The 26,408-nt window shown below is 33.3% G+C and overlaps 1 protein-coding gene and 1 long non-coding RNA gene across 6 annotated transcripts; one reads left to right on the top strand and one right to left on the bottom strand.

The window, feature by feature from the left end:
- Nucleotides 1-1,118: 1,118 nt before the first annotated feature.
- On the bottom strand, nt 1,119-4,756 carry LOC130969919 (uncharacterized). 5 transcript variants are annotated; one of them, XR_009081956.1, is made up of 5 exons: nt 4,326-4,756; nt 3,697-3,846; nt 2,766-2,845; nt 2,349-2,541; nt 1,119-1,629 (listed from the first exon to the last, which is right to left on the bottom strand). It is a non-coding gene; the product is annotated as an uncharacterized LOC130969919 (long non-coding RNA). The 5 variants fall into 5 exon arrangements; XR_009081955.1 differs by having other exon boundaries at nt 3,697-3,768; XR_009081954.1 differs by having other exon boundaries at nt 2,766-3,846.
- An 8,174-nt stretch (nt 4,757-12,930) lies between these two features.
- Nucleotides 12,931-17,932, top strand: LOC130968658 (external alternative NAD(P)H-ubiquinone oxidoreductase B2, mitochondrial-like). The gene is made up of 10 exons (XM_057894049.1): nt 12,931-13,190; nt 13,604-13,865; nt 14,500-14,706; nt 14,854-15,104; nt 15,705-15,927; nt 16,041-16,145; nt 16,597-16,869; nt 16,969-17,090; nt 17,221-17,340; nt 17,443-17,932. Exons 1-10 carry the CDS (start codon nt 13,099-13,101, stop codon nt 17,528-17,530), a joined length of 1,743 nt encoding a protein of 580 aa, XP_057750032.1. The 5' UTR covers nt 12,931-13,098; the 3' UTR covers nt 17,531-17,932.
- The last annotated feature ends 8,476 nt before the right edge of the window (nt 17,933-26,408 follow it).

Genomic DNA, 26,408 nt, shown 5'->3' with positions numbered 1-26,408 from the left:
ATTAATGTTTGAGTCGTTATTTATTAAAAGTCTTTTTTATTTTTTTTTCTTATAATTATATACTACAAGAATTTGACCGATTAGCTACCACAAAAATAGTCGTAAAATCATCGCTAATCTGACGCAAAATATAATTTGTGATGGATTAGTTACCGCCTAGCAACCAATCCTTTCCTCGCTAATTACAAGTCGCAGATAAGTGAGAAAAACACAATAGTCGCTAATTCATCGGAAAAAATTTTAGCGACCGAATAGATAATCGCAAATCCATCACTAAAGTAAAAGCTAATTCCATAGAAAAAAAATAGACTAAAAGGTAGTCGCTAATTAGCGACAAACTCTACTACAGCAGAATCATCGCTAAATCCAAGCTAACTTTGTAGACAAAATGGAATGTTTAGTTGACGCTAATTAGCAAGGAATTTTTCCGAACCTAATTTGTCGCAAGTTATCCGCTAATATGATCGCAAATCTGTCACATTTTCTAGCAAATCTATAGCTAATCTTTGAAAATCCTTAATCAGATTTGTAGGAATTTTGTCGCTCAACCAAAACTATTCTAAGTGAGAAAGTACAGTTATGGAGTAATCGCTAATTTGCTAGGAAATAATATGTAGTCAATTAGTTGCAATACTATCTCAAATATCATCGCAAATTCCTTTTAAACTAGTAACAAATCGATAGGTATCTCGCACTACAAAAAGAGGCTTTTGCTACACTTTTAAAGCGTGCAAAAAAGTGTAGCAATATCTTTTCGCACACTTTTAAAGCATGCCGAAAAGTGGACATATAGCCACGCTTTTAGAAATAAACATGCCAATTGAGTTGGTTTTGGCTACGCTTGGAAAGCATGCCAATAGGAGACATACAACCACGCTTTTGAAGCGTGGCTTACCAGCTAGAACCTTTTGTCACGCATTCAAAGCGTGGTCTATTTCTTTGTCAAATTAAAAAAAATGGAGAAAATAAGAAAGTTTATAAAGAATTGATTTTTTATTGATTTACATGAATTATTTACATGCTATAATTATAATTAAAAAAAATTACAATTCTATAACAAAACTAATAATTTAATTTACACACTGCAAATGTAATGCAAATAAGCCAATAACAACCTCTGTTTCAAGCTAAAATATAGAGAAAAATGCTTGACCCATTTTTAGTAAATTTACCAAAAAACCATCAATTGAGTGCTAATTACCTCATCTGCAAATTACAAAAAAGCAAACACAGATCAATAAAAGAATGGGAAATCTTTTGTCCATAAGCCAAACTAAACCCCTTTTTTAATGTTAAGTTCTTTAGATGTTTAGCAATAAATTAACTCAAAAGTCATGTATCCTAACTAGAATTCAAATATCTTTTTGGAACAAATCTTGCTAATTCCTTTCTCTAATTTACTCTCCAGGTTTTTAAGTTGCTCAATGATTCACCCAGAATTTGCCTACAATTCAATTCGTCAACTTCTGTTTTCTCATTATTAACAAGAAGGCGGGCTTTTGATGGTAGTAAACTAAGAAGTCCTGTCATATCACTTGTTGCTTTAATTATTGCTCTCTGCTCAAGATTCCTTCCTAACAAGACAAATGCAATCAGCATAATTGGTTCCTCAAAGAAAGCTTTCCAACCCTGCATTAGAAAATAATATAGTTAAGACTTAAGATATATAAACTCAAATCGATTGCCATCACATGTATATATGTATAATTTGAGGAAACAAATATACTTTTTGGCTTTGGATTAATATGCCAAATAAAAACAGACAAGAAGCATAACACCAACAGTGAGCATGTCGCTTAAGAGACACACCCCATTCTTAGTCTTTATCCTAAACCAAAAAGAAAAATAAAATTATAACCAGCACCATAAAGTAAAGGAGATAGAGAATATAGATTAAACATGCATTGTTATAGGTAAAGGTAAATAGGGTGTACATAAATCAGTCCGAACCGGATCCTACATTGGCGGGTTTGATTTATAGAAAAATATCACACTAAACCAAATCACCCGAATTGATATAGCATATTAATTACTTTATCTAGTTTCTATTTTTAGAATCTGGATAACAAATGCTGCTATCTTATAGTCTTCTTTATATATAAAATGATAAATAAATGAAGATGGCTATAGTGCAATTTTTAGTTGAAAACTCGTCTTATCAAGCATCAATTAGCCATAACTTTAGAAGTCATAAGTAAATGACAAAAAATAAGACACTCCGCAAAATATGGGATTTTAGTTTTCCATTTTCTTTAACTTTTACAAGTGTAACTGAGCAACAAAACATAGCTAGAGAACAAATGAAATGAAAATTCCAGGTTGGTGCTAAAGTTCAAATGAACATTTACCAATTTTGGTAGCAGCGTAGCAAATGAACTGACTGTAAATGATGACAAGGCCCCAAGACCAACTAAGGTGTTCCCTTTAAGAAGGCTTTTTAGTCCATCTAAGATAAGCTGGCGACCAGGACCAAGCAATGTAAACAAAGACAATGACACATGAAATCCAACAAAATGAATGCATGAATCCACAGTGCCCTAGCTGCAAAGAAATGAGAGAGATGGCCAACAAGACAAACAGCACAAAGAGCCCAAGAAACAGTTAGCTCGCGACCTTAGAACAGCACAAGAAAAAAAAGGAAGCACAATGATGATTAGTATCAAGATTAGAAAGCAGATAAATCCTCGGAGAACCAGTCAGATATATCAGAAGTAGGCTGTTATCGCTACACTTGGTTTATAGAAAAGACTCAATGAGATTCTTACCATTTTGTCTTAATTGTTTGCGCTTTTCCTCCATCTTTCTTTCAAAAATTTGGATGAAATTGTCTCTTCCCGAGTTTGCACTTAAGAAAGAGCAGGATAGTCAAGCAACCATACCATTGGAGAAAGTTGATATGATTTTAATTTAGCAAAAGAAATCATCACTCAAAAAAGTAACTTGTAGTAGCAATTTAGAGGGGTTTACGCCAGGTTTCCATCATAGATGAGCACAATACAGTCATTCTTCCCAGTTATTTGCTAAATTAGTTTGCAGATTTTTCACATGATTAAAAAAAGCTGATCATTCCATATTCTAATCTAATATAGAAATAAGATAAAAGCAAGTAGCAGGAATCTTTGTTCATTCGTTTCTATCACTTTAAGCTACTCTACTTAGAATTGGAAGGAATATATTTTTAATGCTTAAAATTGAATGACACATGTCAAAGCCATTGTTTCAAACAACACCCAACTTGATTAAAAATGCACATATCAAAGAGATCAATTCTTTTAACCCTCAAGAGATCTCTTAAATTTTGAATGTTTTTGTAGGATTTAGCGAGATAAGAATGAGTAAGTAGGCTTTATTGAGTCATAATGTTTAAAAGAGACACTTTGATTTTTACTTTTTACCAATCTCCTAAATAAGTTGTCAAGACAATTTCGATGCTTTCAATGGCATCCTCCAATGCCTCCAATCTTTTAATAGCTAATTTAAAAACTGTATTTATAGTATAAAACCTAAAGCTATAATCTTATTGTTCCTAAACTTTATACATTATAATTTCTTTGACAAATGAACAATAAATTCTTCACACTTGGTTTCTAATTCTTATGCAATCAAAATAAGCACAAGATACATAGTTGCAATTGCTACTATAAGCTTTGATCTAATAATATTGATGAATCATAATGGGGTCTAGTTTCAGTTTACCTTCTTGTGCTTTAGTTGTGTTTGAGCTTCAATTAATGGTCATGCGCGACCATGATGAGAGAACTGTAGGTCCTGTTTCACCAAACATCAAAATTTGTAAATGCTCACCTCTTACTACTTTACCCTTTCAAACCATCTTCAATCGAACTCCTAAAATCATTGATTTCAAAAAAAAAAAATCTTATCCAGGTTGTTGAAGTTTCAATAAACCCTATTTAGCACAAACTCAATAATCAAATAAATAAATAATTTCTCAAAAACAATCATCTGTTTACTCATTGCAAAAACATCAACATAAGCAAATTTCTTATATACATCCTGAAAAGTTAAAATACAAAGATCATAAATACAGATATTTATTAATTAATCCTTGAACTATTAAACATAAGGTAAATCCAATACAAATTGATATTAAACATTGTCAATCACTTTAAACCCAAAAAACTTTCACGGATAGAAACCCAAACTCAAAACTGACATCTGAATTTCCACAATGCAACAACTTAAAAGAAGTGGGAGTGAGCTTTGACGCCAAAAATAAATAAATAAACGATAAAACTGATCAAAATTTCTTGAATTTGTAGAAACTTTGGGAACCACAGTTTCTGTTAGATCTACGGTTTATTTACCGAAAGCAATGTTGGCGGCAATAACGACATCGTGGAAGAGTCGGTGGAAAACGGTGGTGCAGAGCCTAAGAGCTGTTGTGGGGTTCGTTGGAGTGACAATGAGCGCCGCTGGCAGCGGCGGAGTCAATAAGAGAGAGCTTCTTTCCTGCAAACCGTGGAGAAAAGGACTGAAGATGGTAGAAAAGATCACTAACGATGGCGGAGAAGACGTCTGACGATGGAAGTAACAAACAGTGATAGCCGGGCAAAAATCAAAGATGGTGGTGTGGGGAGAAGGCTTGGGGTTGCTTGTTGCCGCCATGAATGAGGGACTGTTGGCCACTACCATGAACCGCCATGGTCAATGAGGAGCTTCTGGCACGTCGGTGGCTACTGGCTAGGGTAGTATGCTCTCTGCTAGGGTTCAAATTTGGGAGAAGAGAAGAATGAGAGTGGCTGCAGATGATTTTAGGATTATGTTAAAAGATAAAGGGAGCTTATATGTAATTTTTAATTTGAAGCACCTGAAAAGAAAGGGCGCTGGCGCCTTCTCGGGTGTTTTTAATTTTTAGAATTAAACATTTTTTTTAAATTAATATAATTTGTTTTGTGTTTTGTGTTACTAATTTATTTTTTTTTTAATTTTTATTTTGATTTTTTTTAAATTAAATTTTAAAAAATCTTTTATAAAATAGATAAAAAAATTTTAATAAATACAAAAATATTTATGTAAATATTAATGATTTTGTATCAAAATAAATAAACTAAAATAATTTGTATTATTTTTTAATTTAAAGATATTTCTATATTTTATAATTTATATTTTTATAACTAAAATCTCATAAATTAATTCAATTTAAATATACATTATTGGGTATTTTGTATATAATAAAATTTATTCAAAATATAATTTATAGAGCAATATATATCATATAAATAAATAGTAAACAAGTATTCGGTATTTAAATTTCATCTCGTGTATATAATAATTTATTGGCTAATGACAAACTGTTAAATAAAATTCCGATTCATAATAGATTAATTCTTGACTTATCAAATTAAGGAATACCATGAAAAACAAAAAAAATAAATATATATATAGGAGATATGCTATTTAATTTTGACAATAAAAAGTGGGTTTGTATATATAATGAATGAACGACCACTTTAAAATATTTTATGACTTCTAATTTAATCTTAATATTTTAAAATCAAGCAAAACAAGTGTTCGGATCATATAAACCGACTGGGTCACCCATTTTTTTTTTATTGAAAATTGTCTGGGTCAAACTGGTTTTTACTATGTCAAAGCATAAGCAGTCTAACAAATGACTCGAAAATTAGATTTCAGGGATACATTTGATACAAATTAAAAACTTTTTAGACAAAATTAAAATAAAATAAAGTTTAGGACAATTTTTAAGACTTTTAACAAATTTTAAGAACAAAAAAATATGCTTTCTAATTTTTTTTGCGACAAAAATATCAACTACTAAAAGAAGTAAACATTTCACGTTAAAAAACTTCTTAGAGTAGAATAATCAAACATTTTAAAATATCATAATCAAACTTTTCAGGAACACCAAAAATAGCCACCATAACATGTGTACACTTTTAAATGTGTTATGATTATAAATTTGAATATAGATTAATTAGGTTATTTATGAAGTTTGATTACATGTGTGAATTAAGTTTGAGTGTATTATTTATTAAATTTAATCATAAATGTAAATATAGTCATTATATTATTATATATATTCTCGAATTTATTCTTATACATAGTTACATAGTTATTAGAATCGAATCGGTAATTAATCTAGTTATATGACTGAATTATTGGGTTATTGGTTTAACTAGTGAGTCGTTGATTCAATGATTGACTCGGTTATAATTAAATAAAAATATAAAATTATAAAAACAAAATTAAAATTAGAAGTTAAAACTTAAAATGCATGTTTTCACAAATATATGAATAATAATCAAGTATCAATTCTTAGATATAATAATTTATGACGCAAAAAGATAAAATAAATTAGTTACTAGTATAAAATACTTTTTCAATTTAAATGAACAACAACAAAAAAAAATAGCGCAATCGGTATATCAATATATGTTCATATATCATGTATTGTTACTTATTTGATCTTAAATTTGGTATCCATGTTAATTCATGTTTAAAAACATAAAAATAAAAATAAAAATTCGTTCATGGCTTTACTATATAATAATATTTTATCACAAATAACAGCAAGGAGTATGTTGGTAGAGTGGCTAGAGTGAGGTGCTGTATTTCTAATGTCACTTGTTTGAGCTTCATCCCCAACATTTTTGAGCGACGTATTTGGCCCAGTTTGGTTTAATAATTATTAAATGATTCTAATTAATAATAAAATTTTGACAAAATCATATACAAATAAATCTTCATATATAAGGCCCGGTTTGGTTTAATAATTATTAAATAATTCTAATTAATAATAAAATTTTGACAAAATCATATACAAATAAATCTTCATATATAATATTTAATTATCTTATCTATTATATATATTTTTAGTATATTTTGTAAATGATGGAATAAGGATTAACATTTTTTCTTACTAATTAGTAGCAACATTAAATAAGCAAAAAAAATCTATTCGTTGTTAATCAATCACTAATTTTTCACTAAATAAGTTTTTGATTTAGCAGCAACATTAAATAAGCAAATAAAGTTTATCCGTTGTTAATCAGTCACTAATTCCTCACTAAATAAGCTTTTAATTAGTGACTCAATTGCGACCAATTACTTCTAAAATTTTCACGATCAGTTCTGTATTTGTTATAACTCTGCGATGGATTTCCAACGAGATTAGCGAGTAATTTGCTACAAAATATGTAGGATATAGTTTTTGCTTTGCGACAAGATTGCAGTTGCCAAGTCGCTCGCTAAATTAAAATTGCGACAACTTAGCGACAAATGTATTTCACTCGCTAATTAGCGACTTGAAATCAGCGAACGAAGTGTGTCAGTTGTTAAACGGTCGCAAATTTCTCACTACTTAGGTCCTAGGCGCTCAATATCCATATTTCCACTTTAGCGACTAATTAGCAAGGAACACTTCCCTAGCTAAATGATTTATCCATTGTGACAAGTTAGCGACGGCTATTTTTCTGTCGCTAACCTAATTTGAATTTTACAGACAAATTGGCGAGAAATTAGTTGCTCACTAAAAATAAAAACTTTGGTGACAAATTAGCTAGGAACATTGTTCCTCACTAATTAGTCTTTTCGTATAAAGTTTATTTAGCGACGAACTAGTGTGTGAATTGTTTCTCGCTAATTGTCTATTAAACACTTGCGACGGAATAGTGATAATAATATCCCTCGCTACTTTACTTTTATTCGATTAAACCCCTAAATGACAGATTTGCTTGAACATTGTCACTCGCTAATTAATTTATGACAAATTAGCGAGAAAATTTTTCCCACTCTTTTTTTAGCTACAAAAGTCAAATTGCAAGAAACAAACTTACTCGTGAATCTTTCATTAATTGGTCGCTTTTCTCAAGTTCAGATATTTTGTGACCGCTTTTAATTTTGTCGATAGTTCGTCACTAATTCCTCGCAAGTTAGTGATGGATTAGTGACAAAAAATATTTCTCGCAAAAATTCGTCGCTAATTTGTCAAATTCTTGTAGTCTTTTATATTAAATATTTATTTTAATTTTAAATTTTTTATTTTTATTCATTGTTTATATTTATTTTTTATTTTAATATCAAATACAATAATTTATTATCTAATAGTTATATACACATTATCAATTAATCAATTAATTATATTATCGTAAATATTTCTTTAATTTATTAAAAATTTCATTTTCTTTTTTTATTTTACCTATATTTAGATTTTATAATAAGGTTAAATTACATAGTTAGTCCCTACACTTTTAATGAAATTACAAATTAGTCTCTATAATTTAAAATTTTGTAATTGAATCCTTGAAAAAAATTAAAATTTGTAATTAGGTCTTCAATAACGTTTACTGTAAAAAAAAATACACATTTACCATAATATCCACTTCTTTTTTTTCCTTTTCTTTCATTATCCTTTCTCTTCCCCTCTTTTCTTCCCTTCTTCACTGGCAGCCATGGCCATGACATCAACCACCACAGCAGCTGTCACCATGTTACTATCAGGTTTCATGTCAAGTGCAGATGGAATCATGAACCCAAACTTTCTAGTAATAAGAGCTATTTTTTCATCGGAGGGAATGAATTCATTAATTCCAATAAAGTTGTGTTCTGCAAAGCAAATTAGTATTTTCAGTAGACTCCAGAATAACAACTACATCGACACAGTAGCAAAAAATTTTCCCATAACGACCACAAAAGTATAAAACCATGAATGGAAATGCCAAACACTAATGGCAATAAACTTCACTCTAAATAAGAAACGTCCATATAACAACAGATAAGTACAATCCATAACATTCTTCTTCGGTGATTGAGTATAGTAATTATAAGAATAACAATCATATCAACTAAGAAAAAAAGAGAACCATTTACCCACATTAATCCTAACCAAGAAAATCAATAGTCATATTAATCTTTTCTAGTTATTGATGTATAAGTAATTAGAGACTACTAACGTATCTGCTACTCTGTGTGTGTGTGTGTGTGTGTGTGTGAGAGAGAGAGAGAGAGAGAGAGAGAGAGAGAGAGAGAGAGAGAGAGAGAGAGAGAGAGAGAGAGAGAGAGAGAGAGAGAGAGAGAGAGAGAGAGAGAGAGAGAGAGTACCCAGTAACGAAGGGACTGAAACTAAACGATAGCACATATCCTTCATATCTTAGGCTGATCTATTTAGTGGCATCGATCTGCACAGATTCAGGGTCTTTATGGACATTAGGATCGGAGGCGCTGATCGCGAGAGCCAATTGTATATGAAACTCCTCTTGCTCCAATAAATCGAAATCACTAACGACGCCGTTTTCGCTGTTGTTGATGCTAGTGGTGGTGGTGCTGCTAGGGTTTGAAATGGATCCACGACGACTGGAGTGGGAGAGGGGAGAGCGGAAGAGGAAGCAGAAGAAGTAGAGGGAGCGATAATCGGCGGCAGCGGCGGCACGTGGTGGATGGCGGTGGTGGAAGTGGCAATGGTGGCGCCACCGATGTGAAGCTTTCGAAGGAGGCGCTTCATTTTGGGCATGGAGAAGTGATAGTGAGAAGGCTGGGGAGGGGGTGGGGTGGGTTAGGAATTTTTCGGTCATTTTTAAATAGTTAAATTATAGTGTTGGTCCATATACTTTTACTAAAATTGCAAATTAGTCCTTACTGCTAAACACGTGCAATTCACATGTTTAAAATAGCGAATATACTGAGGAATATTCCGTTAAATCAAACGGTGTTTGAACGGTAGGGACCTAATTACAAATTTTAATTTTCTTCAGGGATCCAATTACAAACTTTTAAACTATAGGGACCAATTTACAATTTCACTTAAAGTGTAGGGACTAACTGTATAATTTAACCTAATTTTTTTACTGTAAATGGCTATATATGCTAGAAGAGAATCTCATTTTTTATCGATTATTACTCTTCTATTCAATAATATATTTTTTCTCTTATGATACATTATTTCTAGTCTTTAATTTTTTTTATAAACTATCAAACATTATTATTTATTATTGTTCTCAATCTCTTTTATTTCTTTTATTTTGTTCTTATTTTTTAAGTTTTTATATTTTTATTATAAATTTTATTATTTTTTCACACAAGTTAATTTATCATAATTATTCACATGTTGAGTCTTCTTAATATTTAAATTATGTCCTTTGCGTGCTTAATTTTATTTCTAATTTAGGAGATTGTATGATAAAATAACATTAATAAAGACTGTTGTGCATTTTCTTCTTCGTCTTTTTGACTTATCTCCCATTTCATAGGAATCATGAATACTTATATACTATGATATTTATGCATAAAGAATAAGTATAAATTATATCCTATTTTCTTTTGGTAATAAATTTTTATTATCTATTTTAAAATAAAAAAATATTATAAATTATTTTGGGCCAATAAATCTGTCATCATTGAGATAATATATTGTACATTCATCCTATCTTTAGTAGTTTTGGTAGATATTTAAAATAAAAAAATAAAAAAAATTTTAGATATGTTTTAATAAAAATAATTCTCCATAATTATTTTTTTTTGCTATGATAATAAAAAAATAATTTAATGATAAATTTTATTTCCTATTAAATTGTACTTACCTGATTAGGTTTTAACATAAGAGTAAAACAAGTTAAAAGTTTTACTCATGAATTATGGGAGGATTCAAATCTCCGAACCCAGTTCAAAGAAATTACTGAGTTAATTACTATATCAATCCAAATTAGTGATAATAATTGTATTTCTTTTTTTTTTGTGTACAATAATAACTATATATGTTTTTATTCGGATGTCCATGATTTTTGTTTTTTGGTCGTCATGGATGTCAGGTATTTGGTCTACGTATAAATTTCAGGTTTTTGATGGGTTGCTCGGAGTTTTTGGGCTTGGGTTTGATCAAAGGTTAAGTAGAAGATATTGTTTGTCTGGATAATGATTTCAATCCATAATTTTTTTTTTTATCAAACTTAACAAAAAAATAATAAATATACAAGACCATAAGCCGAAAATAAAAAATTAACGCTCGAAGACCCAACAAAGATAATTAAGAAAGAAAATGGTAAAGATTAGGGATGTCTAGAGAACAGTCTGTATTGTATCTTTAGTGTTTGACTTTCGTTTATACCCAACAACCTCACATTCTTCTAGAAATCATGAGCTTATTATTCCACTCAATTAATGTATATCATTTCAGCAGCCAGGCCCCATCAAATAGTTGTCGTTAGTATTATTGCTTAGTACCCAATGCTAATTCATCCTTGTTTGCCTAGGCGGCGAAAATTCTTCAGTTTATAGCAACCTCCACCTAATAAGCTATTCTCTCTCTTTTTTTCTTTTTTTCTTTTTTTTTTTTAAATCCATTTGGGTGATATCCTTTTAACATGTTAATCACATGGCATCATCACTGAATAAAAATTAAACTGACATTTCTAAATTGTTTTGAAGAAATAAATGAAAGCTTTGCAGACGAAAAACTTACTAATATCGTTTTTGTTGTTGCATAAGTGGGATTTAAGCTACAAGAGAAAAGAAAACAACATTAGAACGAGTCTAGGAGAAAACAGAAACCAACGTTATTTTGCATACATTTAAAACAATGAAGAAGAATAATGATATTTGTCGATTAAATTGATCCAAAGATATGAATAACTTTGTTTTAATTTGTAGATGAGTATTTAGAGGCATAGGTAGTAATATAGAAACAAATCTAGCTGTTGTTTGTCATTTTTCAGAATAAAATTTGCGTGAGAGGCTGAGAGCATGTTGATCATGCAATATTGTATGCAAGGCGAGGTAATATTGTTGTTAATTGTTATTAAAAAAAAAAAGACTAAAAAGATATTAAAAAAATTAAAAATTATTTACACATTAAAATTAATAGCTATGTATTTATATATAAATATATATAGTTTAATTTAATTTTAATATATATTTTATATTTTAATATATATTCAGTTCTGATGATTAACTTATTATTGATTTTAGTATATATCTAATATAAATATAAAAAAATAATAATAATAGTGCCGTAAAGTCTTATTATTTTAAATTTGGTGAGAAAGTTAATATAAAAATAGAATATAATCAATATAAAATAATAATTTATATATAATTATTTTTATATAAAATTAACCATTATAACTAATTTAATAAATTTAATTAAATTATTATTTAATTTTTAAATATTAATTTTACCTGAAAGCAAAAAGGATATCAATTTTTACCTTTAATATAAACTGAAAGTTAAGTTAATAATGACGACCACCACCAACAAAATGTGACATCCAAAGAAAAGCATGTGCACACTTTTTTCAGATTTTTGGTCAGGGTCACAGTTATCCTATCCCATCTTCAACCGAATGGCTTAAACTGTTAAACAAATCATTTTATGTTTGTATGCGTTATTACTTATTACCAATCGACGAGGATGAAAAACAAACCCAGTAACACGTCATTTTATGCGTGCCACCTTTATTTTGCTAATCTGCTTCCAGCACATCACAAACGACTTCAATAAAGGAAAAACTAGCTGCTAAGACATACCCTTCCTCGGCGGCCATATTATAACTTATAAGTGACATTATAATAAAATAATATAATTAAAAAAATGATGTGAATAAAAATCAAATTATTTGAACGTCTAGATTTTTTTTAATTCAGAACTTGTTTGGACATTGACCAGTCACTTAATAAAAGAAAATAATATGTTTGGGCATGGGTGATTCGATAAAATGGAATAAAATTTTTTTTGGCGAACTATAATTGAACAATGAAATTATAAAATATAAAACAGTATTACTATTTGATTATACTTAATTCACTGTTTTTTAATTTAGTAAATAAAATTAAATTTGACTCGCCGTTAAATTTTTTTTACAAATGAGTCAAAAGTCAGAACGTGACTGAAAAAAAAAAAGAAAAGAAAAGAAAACTAGAAAAGGCGAAAGCCTAGAAGACACGCAGTTCCAATTTTTGTGCTTGGTAGCTTCCTCTGGTTCTTTCCCTCCCTCGTTCTCTTTGACGGTTGACCCCATTCTCTCTCTCACATTCTTGTAATTACGTACCCGTCAGAACATCCCCCTCTCGCTTTTCAACTTCCCTGAATTTTGGAATCCCCAATCTTCGCTGCTCCAAACAACCACAATGCGCACTTTCACTTTCTTCCAGCGTCTTTCTAAAGCTTTCCATGGCTACGACTCCCACTTCAAGCTTGTACTCCTCTGCACCACCGTTAGGTACCTCTCCATCTACTTCATTCCATTTTCCTTTTCCCTCTTCTCTTGCTTATTCCTATTACCACTTGATGTTTTCATTTCTATTATCATGGATTCAACGTTTCTTCTCTTCCAAGGTAGATCCACATATACTCACCAAACCCGGATTTTAATTTAAACATAATTCCTATAATCAATTTTGCTAATTATTCTCTGATCCGTTGTCTTACTCCCATCCTCTGCACCAAACCATGCTCTCTTATTGAGATTCCTTGCAAGTTGCAATTAAGTTAAATTGGAAAATAAACTAAAATATTGAGTGAATAGATCTAACAAACAAGAATTATGTAGTTGAGATGTGTCAGATTCAGATCACAAATTATAAAATATGAAGAGTTGAATACTGAAGAGTGTATTTGTTGTATATGATGCAGCGGTGGTGGACTTTTGGCATACGGCGAGGCGGTAGCTCAATCGGAAGCGGCGGTAGTGAAGGAGGAGAAGAAGAAGGTGGTGGTGCTGGGGACAGGTTGGGCAGGGACGAGCTTCTTGAAGAATCTGGAGAATCCCAGATATGAGGTCCACGTGGTGTCTCCTCGCAACTATTTTGCCTTCACACCTTTGCTTCCTAGTGTCACGTGCGGCACCGTCGAGGCCCGTAGCATCGTTGAACCCGTTCGCAACATCTTTAGGAAGGTAATAACTTGTTAATTAAGTTTAATAAGTTTTTATACACGACTAATATAAAATTCGGGTATATACTTTTTCTGATTATGTGCGAATATCATTATTATGATTGTATTTTAGATACTACTATCATTCCATTTCACTAATTCAGTCCTATTGCAAGCAAATTTGTTTAGAATAGCTAATGGCTGTCAACGGTTTTGATTGGCCAACTCATCTTACATTCTTATGTTAAACCGAGCACCAGAGTCTTGAGAAAAGTACATACGCGTAATACATATTTGCTATATAAGTTTATACACATTGTTTTAACTTTCTAGAGTTATTACTATTATTATTATAAAATTATGAATACAAGGCGCTTTGGTCTTATGTTAGGGTCTTGTCACTGTAATTTGACTTCACTCTTGTATTAGGAAAATGTTTGTGTGATGATGATATTTATTATTAGAATAAGGTGGAAACTCACGTCCAATTCAATTGTTTCCATATGAAGCTAATAATTGAAAACTGTTAAAAACAATTTAGTCAAATATGTCAAGACTGTTATCACCTTAGAATAAATTTACACATATTCTGATAATTAGGTTACTGGTATAGAAACCTGCTTAATGCCAGCTTTTTCACGTTTTCTTCCTAGCAGAAAAATGTGAAAGTAGACTTCAGTGAAGCAGAATGTCTCAAGATTGACGCAGCAAACAGGAAAGTTTACTGTCGATCAAGTATAAGCAATAATTCGAATGAAAAAGATGAATTTGTTGTGGACTATGACTTCCTCATCATAGCCGTGGGAGCAAATGTAAACACATTCAATACTCCCGGGGTGGTGGAGAATTGCCATTTCTTGAAGGTTAGTCCCTTTCTAACCTCGTACTGAAAGCCATTAAGTCCCAAGGCTCTTACGTATAAAATGTGACTGGATTCTGTTTATGCATGTGTATTTTTTTTATTATTTTATATTTTAATATTTTCATGGATGTGTATATACACTGTGCAGGAAGTTGAAGATGCACAGAAGATCAGAAGAACAGTTATTGACTGCTTTGAGAGAGCAAGCTTGCCTAGTGTAAGTGAGGAAGAGAAGAAGAGAATCCTTCATTTTGCTATTGTTGGAGGTGGTCCGACCGGGGTGGAGTTTGCAGCCTCTCTTCATGACTTCGTCAATGAAGATTTGGTCAAATTATATCCCGGTATAAAAGATTTGGTTAAGATTACGCTTCTGGAGGCAGGGGAACATATTTTGAGCATGTGAGCATCTAACTCTCATTATTCCTTTGCTTTCATTATTAGCAAATTGATGAACAATGCCTTACCATCCAATTTGCGTTTTATGAGTAGGCATCCGAAGTATTTGACTAAATCATGGATTTTTATATATGTGGGTGGTGGTTTTGTTTGTTTAAAATTTGGTAATAACTCATGTGATTTCAGTAACATAATGACATGGTTCAATAGAAGGTGTTGTAGTGTACCTGATATGCACATGTTAGACCCAAAGAAACCAGCTACTAGTGTTGAGTAGGATGTGAAATCATTGGGTTGAAAAGTTGACAAGCCGAAGTGTTTAAGAGGGAACAATTGGAAACATATATAACATTCTGCTTACAATCTTGTGTTTTACATAGTAAAAATCTTGGAAGCACAACACAACTACAAGAATTTAAGATAGTTATTTGAAGAGATAGACAATGAGAATGGTTCTTGTTCCTTAATAATGGTAGGTTTATTTCATGTAAAGTAGGCAATGCTCATAAAAGTTATGAAGTTGTTGTATTATTCATTGTTAAATACCTAATTTGACCATAAAACTTTCGTCAAAGGTGATGTGTGTTTTTGCTCATTTTTCAGGTTTGACAAAAGAATCACTTCTTTTGCTGAGGACAAGTTCCGAAGAGATGGCATCGATGTGAAAACTGGATCCATGGTTGTGAAGGTATCTGATAAAGAAATTTCGACTAAAGAAATGAAAAATGGAGGAGAAATCACTACAATGCCATATGGAATGGCTGTCTGGTCAACTGGCATTGGAACTCGTCCATTTATTAGAGATTTTATGACACAAATTGGCCAGGTTTGTGTTTGGGAAATTTGACATTACATTTATTCTGATTTATGATTTTTACCTTGTCTCTTGAAGCCTATATGTTTTAGTACTATTCATTTGAGACGTACCATTCTAAGCAGATTAACAGGCGTGCTGTTGCTACCGATGAATGGTTGAGAGTTGAGGGAACCAACAATGTGTATGCACTTGGAGATTGTGCTACAATAAACCAGCGAAAAGTCATGGTATCTCATACTATTTCTCCATAATTTATTCATTCACTTTAGCATTACCAATAGTATGTATATTGCCATTTGCCTATTCCATTGATATGGGTTGAGTAATTGGATTCAATTATACTAGGTTTACATTTGGCATTTCTTCACAGTTTTGTTGTTCTCTCCATCATTAGTGTAAGTGTGTAACACCACTACATAATTTTGATGAAATAGTAAAATCTCTATTTTTCTTTTGTAGAGTGATAGACATAGTAAGTCTTTATTAAAACTCATCTTGCTGAATAAATTTGTGCTGTATTTGTTCTTTTTCAAGTTAAGTGAATCTGTCAATGCATTCTAAATTAAGATGCACTCATTCAATATCTGGGACTTGTGTTTTAGTATGAGAAAGACAATTATTTGAATTTCAAATAATCTTTTTTTTCTTTAATAGTGAATTTCATTCTCGGCATTGTAGGAAGATATTGCAGCAATCTTTAAGAAGGCGGACAAAGACAACTCAGGAACCCTCACGGTCAAAGAATTTCAAGAGGTATTGGATGATATCTGTGAGAGATACCCTCAGGTAGAACTGTATCTGAAGACTAGACAAATGAATGATATTGCTGATCTGTTGAAAGAAGCCAAGGGAGATGTTGCAAAGGAATCTATTGAGCTGAGTATCGAAGAACTAAAAACTGCACTTTCTAAAGTGGATTCTCAAATGAAGTTTCTTCCTGCTACAGCACAGGTGCATGGCATGTTAATTAGTTGCCTGTAGGCTTTCTATCTGATGATGTCTCCTCGGTGACATGACTTATGTTTTTTTTTTTTGGCACTCTCAAATTAGGTTGCATCTCAGCAAGGCACCTACCTTGCCAAGTGCTTTAATCGGATGGAAGAGTGTGAAAAGAATCCAGAGGGTCCTATCAGGTTCAGGGGAGAAGGACGCCATAGGTTCAAACCCTTCAGGTATCATATTAGCTTACTTGCTCTTAGTTCTTTTATCTTTCTCTTTATGTTTATACATTGATGAATATGATCAAAGGGTCTCCATAGTTGAAGGATTTACTTATTAGTGCATGGTTGATTGTGCCTCAAGGTACAAGCATTTAGGTCAATTTGCTCCTCTGGGAGGAGAGCAGGCAGCTGCACAGCTTCCTGGTGATTGGGTTTCAATTGGTCATAGCACTCAATGGCTTTGGTATTCTGTCTATGCAAGGTATTGTTGTGTGTTCCTTTTGGTCTCATTATTATATCCTTAAAACTGCTCTGAAGACATTCAGAATACTGAATTATTAATGCTTTTGTTTGCCTTGAACAGCAAGCAAGTTAGCTGGCGCACACGGGCATTAGTTGTATCAGACTGGACAAGGCGTTTTATTTTTGGAAGGGACTCAAGTCAAATCTGAGAGCATCGTCATAAATTTTTAAGTCAAAACTGTAATGGCAATATTGCAGGGCTGTTCAATCTTGAGTTTACTTTGATGTAGGAAAATTTTTGTGTTCAATTCCTGATTCTTTGAATAAATGCACTAGCAGTTCCCATGTCACAGGCACAGCTGCTCTTTTCTCTCATCATGCTTTTTACCACTCGCAGCATTAGTGGGTCTCCGAGTTTTGCTGTTGTATTTCGGAGATGCTTGGTGACTTTAGCCTTTCAAAGGCCTTAGGCCTTATCATTCATGCGATGAATACAGACTATAGTTATGTTATGTATTCCCATTTGTTGAGTTTGTTGCTCAAGGAAATAACAATAAGTTAACGGAGACACAGATGAGTTCTTTGTCTGGAATGAATCATTTTGTTTCTCATATCTTGTGTGTTAATCCATAAATGAATCGTCAAAAAAGGCATTAGTCAGCAACCGTACTTGCTTTGTTGAGGATTTGAATTTCATCCCTTCGAATTGTCTGAAATTTACGTTAAAACAAATACAAAAAATAGGTTGCTTCTATAGCATAATAGATTGATGCGGCGTGCTTTGGCAATAACAATTTAATCAACCGTTGACGTCTTACGATAACATCTTTTCAAGAATTGACAGTTGAAAAGCTAATTTTGAAGGATGACATATTCTAGTTTTAAATACCTTTGCGTTCCAATATGAAATCCCAAGTCTTTATATCATTCTTCCACTTTTGTTTCACAGTTGGAATATTTTCTTACCGCTTCAGTGATTAATTTTTCGTTAGATCGTAGATATCTTAATAAATGGAGTAGCTGGTCCAAAATTTTAAAGTATTTTCATGCTCAAGATGAGCTTTAAACCATAGATACTTGGTTAAAGAAGAATAAACATCTACCGTTCAACCACCAAAAAGTACTTTCTGATAGAAAAGAAAAAATAAAGAAAATTTAAATATTACTCGATCGAATTGATTATTTAGATTTTTTTTTTTTTGAATTGGATGTTAATCCTTAATAATAGATTGATTTGTACATCTAAATTAGATTCTCCGATGCAGTGATGATGTCCATAAACTATAGCCAGAAGCTAGTTTGACTTTCAGATTCAATCGCTGATAAACTATACGCAGTGCCTTAATTAATGTAAATACGACGTCGCTATAGCTTCAATAAATTGGTTCCTACAATTTTAAGCGGTGGTGTTACTGTTACCTAGCTAGTTAAAATATGGTGATGCTTTTGTGCATTGGTGAGAGAATACAATCCCCCTTGGGCTTTTGGCTTCGCCGACATAAGAAACATCCTCCGTAAACCATGAAATATGTTGGGTCATGTTCATATACAGATGGAGATTTAATTTGTCCACTTTCAGTGTATGTGAGGCCAATTTTCATGAAAAAGTAGTTGTTAATCAATAGGGTCTTATCATTATCACAGTCACAAACAGTGGGATTTATATGTTAACATGAACGGTCAATACACTGAAAGAATATTGATGGTAGCAGAAACTAAGAGGATGTTACAAATTCGTTGGACTATACCGTTTGTTATAGAATCCAGTTTGTTGTGTAACCTATGTGCAAATTAATCAACCACGTTATGGGAATCTCAAAGGAATATTTCACCACATATGGGAAACTTTTCTTCATGTGTATTAAATATTTTACCGTAAGAAAAGATATAAATACTAATATATTAGTTGTTAATTTGTTATCAATAATAATTAATTATTATATTTTATAAAAAGATATATCTAAAAAATATATATATATAAAGATATTTTTATTAGATACAATAAAAAGATATTTTTATTAAACATATTTATAAAAATATTTTCATTAAATATAATCATAAATAAGAGTTGCCAGAAGTTGTTATTAATAACGTAACAAGATTATAATTATTTGGAAAGAAATGGAAGACAAACTTAGAGGCCAAGAACAGGTGAGGTATTAGTACTTAGTAGAGATACTCTTACGTTTAGACACAAAAGTACAACAAATATTAAGTAATTTAGATAATTGACTATTCAATGGCCAATAATTATGGTCAGTTTTAACTTTTAGAAAAAAATTTAACTATATCAAATATATTAGTATTAAAATTTTAATTATAAAAAATATATAATATATATTAATTAAAATCAATTATTAAGATTATTGAAATATATATTTAAAAACTTTTTAATTTTTAAATATTTAGACAATTTATAGCAGTTCAGTTTGATCACATGCTAAAATAAAATTTACATAAAAAGTTTTATTCTTAGTAGTAGAATTATGTTTATATATTATTTTTATTCTTAAATAAGAAAATTATATGTCCCTAGCTGGTGAAAAATATTATATTTCTTTTGAGATGTCTTATACCTTAATTTATAATATAAAGAATTCTTTTAAATATATCTAAAACTGATATTCTAATACTTTTACCTATTGATCTCAATTATATTGAAAATTTTTCTGTAATATAATTGCTTTCAATAACAATTTTTCTGCAGCAGTTTAATTTTCATAAAATAAATAAAAGTAAAAGTAAAACATATATAGAATAAACGTAGGTCAATACGCATGAGCAGCAGTACTGTTTCAGAGGTGAAGATAGAAAGGGATGAATGGCTAATTATATCAGGGGGGCCAATTAATCCTACAGCTGAAAATGGACACGTGTTGAACCCGGACTATGCCACAATATATCTCTTAGGCAAAAGTATAGATTAGACATGGCATGGATTATTGAAAAGAAGGGGACGGTTCGGCATAAGTATTAGAATTTAGAACATGGCCTTCTTAAAATTTGGGGAACAAATGGGTACGGGTCTACTTCAATTGAAAGTGATCAACAACCCTTTACAATTACTTTTTTTTTTTTTATCTTCAATTTTACTTTTTGGGATCAACAGTTTTATAATAATACATTTGTACTGAGTAGTACTATTTATTTAGAAAGGGTACTGGTTGTATTGGTGTATTTCATTTAAGGACTTGATCCATCCAATGAGTCATTTCATTTCATATCTTATCTTTTGCACCAAACTGAAGGCTTTGGAGCCTCAATTAGAGAGGCTTGATCTTATAATATCTATAATCACCATGATTGCCAACCAACATTAGTGATGAGTTGGTATTAGTTAGACTTGCTATCCAATTAGCTTTGATCAACCATTCAACCTTATCCCACAATGTTGGTGAAGTTTTTTTTCCCCTCCAATTTTGTGTTACCTAACTCTTACTCAAACCCTATACATATAAGCAACAAAAGAAAAAGGATGCCACATCCATTCAGTCATTGAATTAAAGAGAGAAGGGGCACCACTAGTTTTGCTAAATAGTGATTTAAATAATTTTTAAAGACTAAGTTACAAGAATGATTTGATAGGAATATATTGACCAACGTTATAGTGGAGGCACCAACTTGCAAACGTTAGCAGTATTTACATATTGCTACCAATTATGATTTTATATTAGCCGCAGATCGTTGATAGCACTAAGAAATTTACCCTAAATAATTGATACTCTTGGGGTTACACAGTGGATCTTTACATCTTATATGGCGAAATATAATAGAATTGCAAAGAAGGTTGGGTGCATGTGCTTTCTTTAACCTAACCCTACCCAATAAATGAAGAGTGAAGTCCCCACCATCACCACCCCCACATGAATCCACAATGTATATGCCATATGCGACAGTTCCCATGGCCAGGTAGCTTTTTTTTTTATTCAATGGGTGGAACTTCACCTTTCTGTGCCCTAATTTTTTAATGCAGCATATGAGATGAAATTTTAGCTGCCCAATTTTATAACGCTTTGTATTCAATGGAGGTGAAGAATACTTATGTTCATGTTCGGGATTGAAGTGAAGAATATTCAACAAATTTTCTTTTTAATTTCTCTTTTTGTCATATTTAACAAGTCAATTATGTTGGGTATACACAAAAATTCAATTATTTATAAAAAATACATATTAAAATATAAATATATTTAAAAATAAATTAAATAATATATGTATGACATCATCATTACTGCCTTCGTTCCTTGTCCTTAGGAGTAGTTAGAGAAATTAATTAGTTACCTCCAAGATATCTAGCTAAAATGAAATATTTTTCAACAATAGTACTTAAAATTGATCTCCAATATATATTTTTGTGGTTTCATACTAATTAGTTCTTAATTTAAAAAAACTGATAAATTAGAAGATATCATCTAATATTTTTTTATATGACTTCTATGCTATCATTAAATAGATTTTATGGTAGGTCTCCAACATATTTGTTTAAAAATATGATATATCTTGCTTTCTGATCCTTTCGAAATCTTTATTTTATCGCGCAACCTTTATGATGTATCTATGAATTATGATGGGTCTTTTTTCTCCCCCATATATAGCGTGGACTTATGGGAATAGAAATAGGGAATACATCGTGCATGAACCTTTAATTACTATATATCAATCATCAAAAATAGAAATCAATTTGAGCTTTGAGCTCTTGAGATTTGGCGAGTTTAATCCGAATGACAAGAAAATATAAAAAACTAATAGATAAATGAAAAGATTAAAGATCAGATAAATAAAATTTTAAAAATTTATACTTCGAATAAATTAAATTTTAATAATTTTTTTTATTATGCTATTAGATGTAGACACATTATAACAAATTAATCTATATATATAATTAAGATAAAAGAATTTAATTTAAATATAATTTATTTATATTTATTATCATAGAGAATTTTATTAATTTTTTAAAAAATTAATTTGTCTAAAATATATTTTTAAAAACTTATTTGTCACATTACTCATATATAAAATCAAATGAACAGAACCACTTGTCTCTAACTAAACTTGAAGAAAGTATTGATTTGTTAGTGACTGTTTATGAGACTCTTATCAATAATCACTTTTATACATTAAGACGATAAAATTTATTAAAAGATATAAATTTAAATGGTAATTAAACTTTTATCAATTATATTATTTATACAAAATATATATTAAAAATAAATTAAATAATATATATTTATTTATAAATACACAATAATTAATTTTTTGTTAGTACATAATATTTTTTATTTTTAATTGCTCATTTTAACCATTTTTTATTTTAGAAAATTTTTTCCAAAGGTCTGTTGTTCAACTCGTCGGTATCGAATGGGTCAGGTATATAGAGTGTGCAAAGAAAATGGGGGACTTGAATCCGGGACGCTGGAACGCGGCTGGGCTTCCTAGGCTGACGCCGGAGGGTGAGTGAAAGGGCTACGTGACCTCCCGAGTTGTTGCAGTGAAGAGGGGGGAGCCACCTGCAAAAGGGATTCCGACGCCCAAGTCAGAATCCGTATAAGGTGGCAGTAAAAGTGAGGGGATAGTGACGTACCGTGGAGGAGGGGTAGGGCCCTCCCCTTATATATTCTGTGCCTAGAGTGGGTCCCACAGGGGTAGACCTATCTTCCAGAAAATTTTCCATCCTAGCTGTCATGTGCCTTGTTGGAGGAGAGAAAATGTCCGGGTGTTCCCGTCGGTTCAGGTGTCACGCACTCGCCGGGTTGGCCGCCTGGGCCGGAACAGTGCCTCCAACGCGCCAGCTAGGGTCGCGAGCGCCGTGGTTGGCGCGTTATTAGTCGCCTTCGATTGCCTCGTCGCTTGGTTGGCCGCTCGTGATAGGGACGTGCCCCCTATGCGCGAGTGGGTTTCATCGCTTCGAAGGAATGTCATTTGTCGCCTCGTTCTTTGCGCCGGGCATTTAATGCTCTTAATTGCTGATTTGAACCCTGAGCAAAATGTCCATCTTACCCTGCCTTTCGCGCTTCTGGACGTCAGTCACTATTCAGTTTTCCTTTGCTTTTTCGTTTCAGTTTCCCACTCCTAAATTATTGTCACACATTCCTCATTTCCTTTTCACATTCTCTGAAGTTCTTAACTCCGAATCGCCCCTGTTTCATCCAAGTTCCTTCGAGATTCCCTAGTTTCTTTTGATCATCATCATCATTCTGGTAAGTTCCCTCTTTCTTCCCTGCTTCTTAGTTTCATTTCGTGCTTATGCTGCTTCTTCTTAGTTTCATTTCGTGCCTATACTGCGTATTTGTTGGGTTGCATGTTTGAGTTGTACCAATGTTAGGTAGATACTAGAGGGGTTACCATTTAGGTTTCTGGTTTTTATGCTTCATTTAACTGTAGGCTTAGCCTTCGCTTAACTGTAGATAGGTTCACTGTAGTATATAGTGTTGGTTCCAGTTTTTTCAGTCTCCTGACCTCATAGTCTGACTTTGAGTAGTGCCCCCACTGTAGGTATGGCTCAGCATCCTGTCGCGAGGGTTCCTGTCGTGAGAGCTCCTGTAGACCGGTACGCCTGGGTGACCTCGAATGTGAAGGGCACCCCTTTCCAGATGACTTTAAAGGAACTCACGGAGTTCCGTCAGGCGGATTACCTCTGTGGGGGAGGTCCCGAGGAGGATAACTATGAGGTGCTTATTCCTGCTGATTGAGAGCGGATATGTCATTTAAACCTGCACACCCCCTGGGATGCCGATTGGATTTGGATGTACAAGGCGATGTTTACCAACTTGGGAATTCGCATTCCCTTCTCCCCCTTCCAAATGGTGCTACTGAACTGGTGTGACGTGGCGCCATCTCAACTGCATCCGAACAGCTGGGCCTCTATCTGCTGTTTCGAGATGGTTTGTGAGTATCTTGATTTACTGGCCTCCGTGGAGGTTTTCTTATTCCTTTTTGTTTTAACAAATCCTTCCAAAGAGGGAAGGGCCAAGAAAGGATTCATGTCGTTTTGATCAGCCCAAGGTCGGAGGATCTTTGGCCTGTTCGAGGATTCCTACCATAGCTTCAAAGATAAGTACTTCAAGGTTCGCTCCACTGCAGGTCGGCATCCCTTCTGGCTAACTCTGGAAGGGGGAACGCTGCATCCCGACCTATTGGAGCTTTGTGGCGGGGGCCAATGCGTTCACAAAAGTGATGTATAAAGGGTTGTCCCCAGAAAACAAAAATATTGCCGACGTGTTGTTGGCTGTGTTTGGAAAGAATCACGTTAATCCCCACCTCTTGATGGAGGATCCTGAGATGGGCAAAGCCTACATTTGTGAGTCATCGGGTGGTCGTTGACCCCTACCCTCTATTATCGTTCATTTTCGTTTTATCATGATTTTAACTGGTGTTTTTGTTTTTGACTTTGCAGTATCCATGGCTGCCGATCAGGTTGGTCTCGATGACTTGATGTCCAAATTCCTCCTTGGGGATGACGAGGACAGCTCCACCACCCCGCCCGTCGATCCCCCGACTGCTCCCAATCCCGAGGTTCAGTCTTGCGCTCCCCAGGGGGAAGTTACTCGAACCAGCACTAACCCAGTTCCCCCGGTTGAAGAGGCCTTGGGGGAGGGAGCGGGACCAGAAGTCACTATCATCGACAACCCCAATAAGGGGAAGCCGACTTCTTCCCAAGAGGGAGCACTCACCGTCATGGAGAAGAACTTTGATGCCAGTTACTTCATTGACGCCTAGCTTCTCCCGGGAATTGAGGAGTTATTCGATGGTGGGGGACCTTGCCTCCCAGACCAAGTGGGTATATTGCACTTTGCTCCGAGCTGCCGCGATAGCAAGGAAAGCGGAGCCCGTTTTGGCTGGCGCCCGAAGCCTGGAGGGCAAGCTTCAGGGAGCTGTTATGTCTATGAAGAAGATGAATCCAGGGGTGACCACTTTGAAGGCTTAGCTAGCCACTTCTGAGGAGAAATTGTGGACTTCTGATGCGGCGGTCACCCGACTTTCCGAGCGTGAGCTCACCCTGGAGGGCCAAGTTACTGCTGCGCAAGGTCGGGTGGCCGAGTTGGAAAAGGAGCTGGCTGCTTTGGTGGCCTCGGCTGATGCTGCCAAGGCCGAGATTGCTGCTCTGAAGAAGAAGGATAAAGAGACCTTGAAGGAGGCTAGGGACACCATCATGGCCACTGACAAGGCGATTAAGGCCCAGGTGAAGCTCTTGGCTCCCGAATTCGATGTGTTTGCTGTTGGTGCCTTCAAGACCATCAAGGATGGGAAAATTGTCGACCTCTCCAAGAAATGAATTGTTTATACTTTAGTTTTTGAGCCATTATGGCCTCCATTTTTAGATCTTTGTTTTTTGCTCGGTAGCTTGTAAGACACAACTTTTGCCGTTCTACCGTTTTGACATTCTCAAGCCGACTTATGGCTTTTATGTTTGTAATTATTTCTCTTTGAAACAATTTGTCATGACAAAAAACAAAGCCGAGTTTTTGCTTTTATGTTTAAGTATCTGAATTATGGCCTTATTTAGTAGCTATTTATCATAGCATTTGCGACTTCGATGGTTCCCGGGGTGATCAGTCCCGGGGTGCTGTATTCTTATCGAATTAGTTAATTAACAAGGCAAAGTGATCTAAACAGTGCATTAAAACATTAACTTGGAAATGAGAAGGGAACAGTTAGTGTATTCTAAACATAATTATATCATGCTAAGTCGCGATTCAGGTAAGCAACGAATGGAAAAATAGTGTGACCATAAAACAAAACGGGCCTTACTAATCGGGATAACAGCTGTCCGCCAGGTATGTCTAGGCTTCTAAAAGTAGAACCTTCTTAGGTTTCCCACATTCCACGTTCTCGGAACTTCCCTGTCGTCTGGTCGCTCCAGCTTATAGGCTCCATTGCCGACTACTTCTTTTATCCTGTACGAGCCTTCCCAGTTTGCCGCTAACTTCCCTTCTCCTGGTGTCGGCATCCCCACATCGTTACATCGCAAGACCAGGTCGTTTGGTTCAAAATTTCTTTTTAGCACTTTGGCGTTGTAATGCAAGCTATTCTTTGTTTCAATGCCGTCTCTGACAAGTGGGCTATCTCTCTGATCTCGTCAACTAAGTCCTT

This window comes from Arachis stenosperma, chromosome 3 (genome assembly GCF_014773155.1).
Source record: "Arachis stenosperma cultivar V10309 chromosome 3, arast.V10309.gnm1.PFL2, whole genome shotgun sequence".
NCBI classification, from domain to species: domain Eukaryota; kingdom Viridiplantae; phylum Streptophyta; class Magnoliopsida; order Fabales; family Fabaceae; genus Arachis; species Arachis stenosperma.
Note: the sequence above shows the minus strand (reverse complement) of the source record. Positions and strands in the feature narration are given on the sequence as shown.

What these genes read in the sequence shown, in the direction of transcription:
- LOC130968658 (XM_057894049.1), top strand. Translation starts at nt 13,099, where the DNA reads ATGCGCACTTTCACTTTCTTCCAGCGTCTTTCTAAAGCTTTCCATGGC. An exon ending in CTCCTCTGCACCACCGTTAG is followed by an intron (nt 13,191 to 13,603) that starts GTACCTCTCCAT and finishes TATATGATGCAG; the next exon opens with CGGTGGTGGACTTTTGGCAT. An exon ending in GGGGAACATATTTTGAGCAT is followed by an intron (nt 15,105 to 15,704) that starts GTGAGCATCTAA and finishes CTCATTTTTCAG; the next exon opens with GTTTGACAAAAGAATCACTT.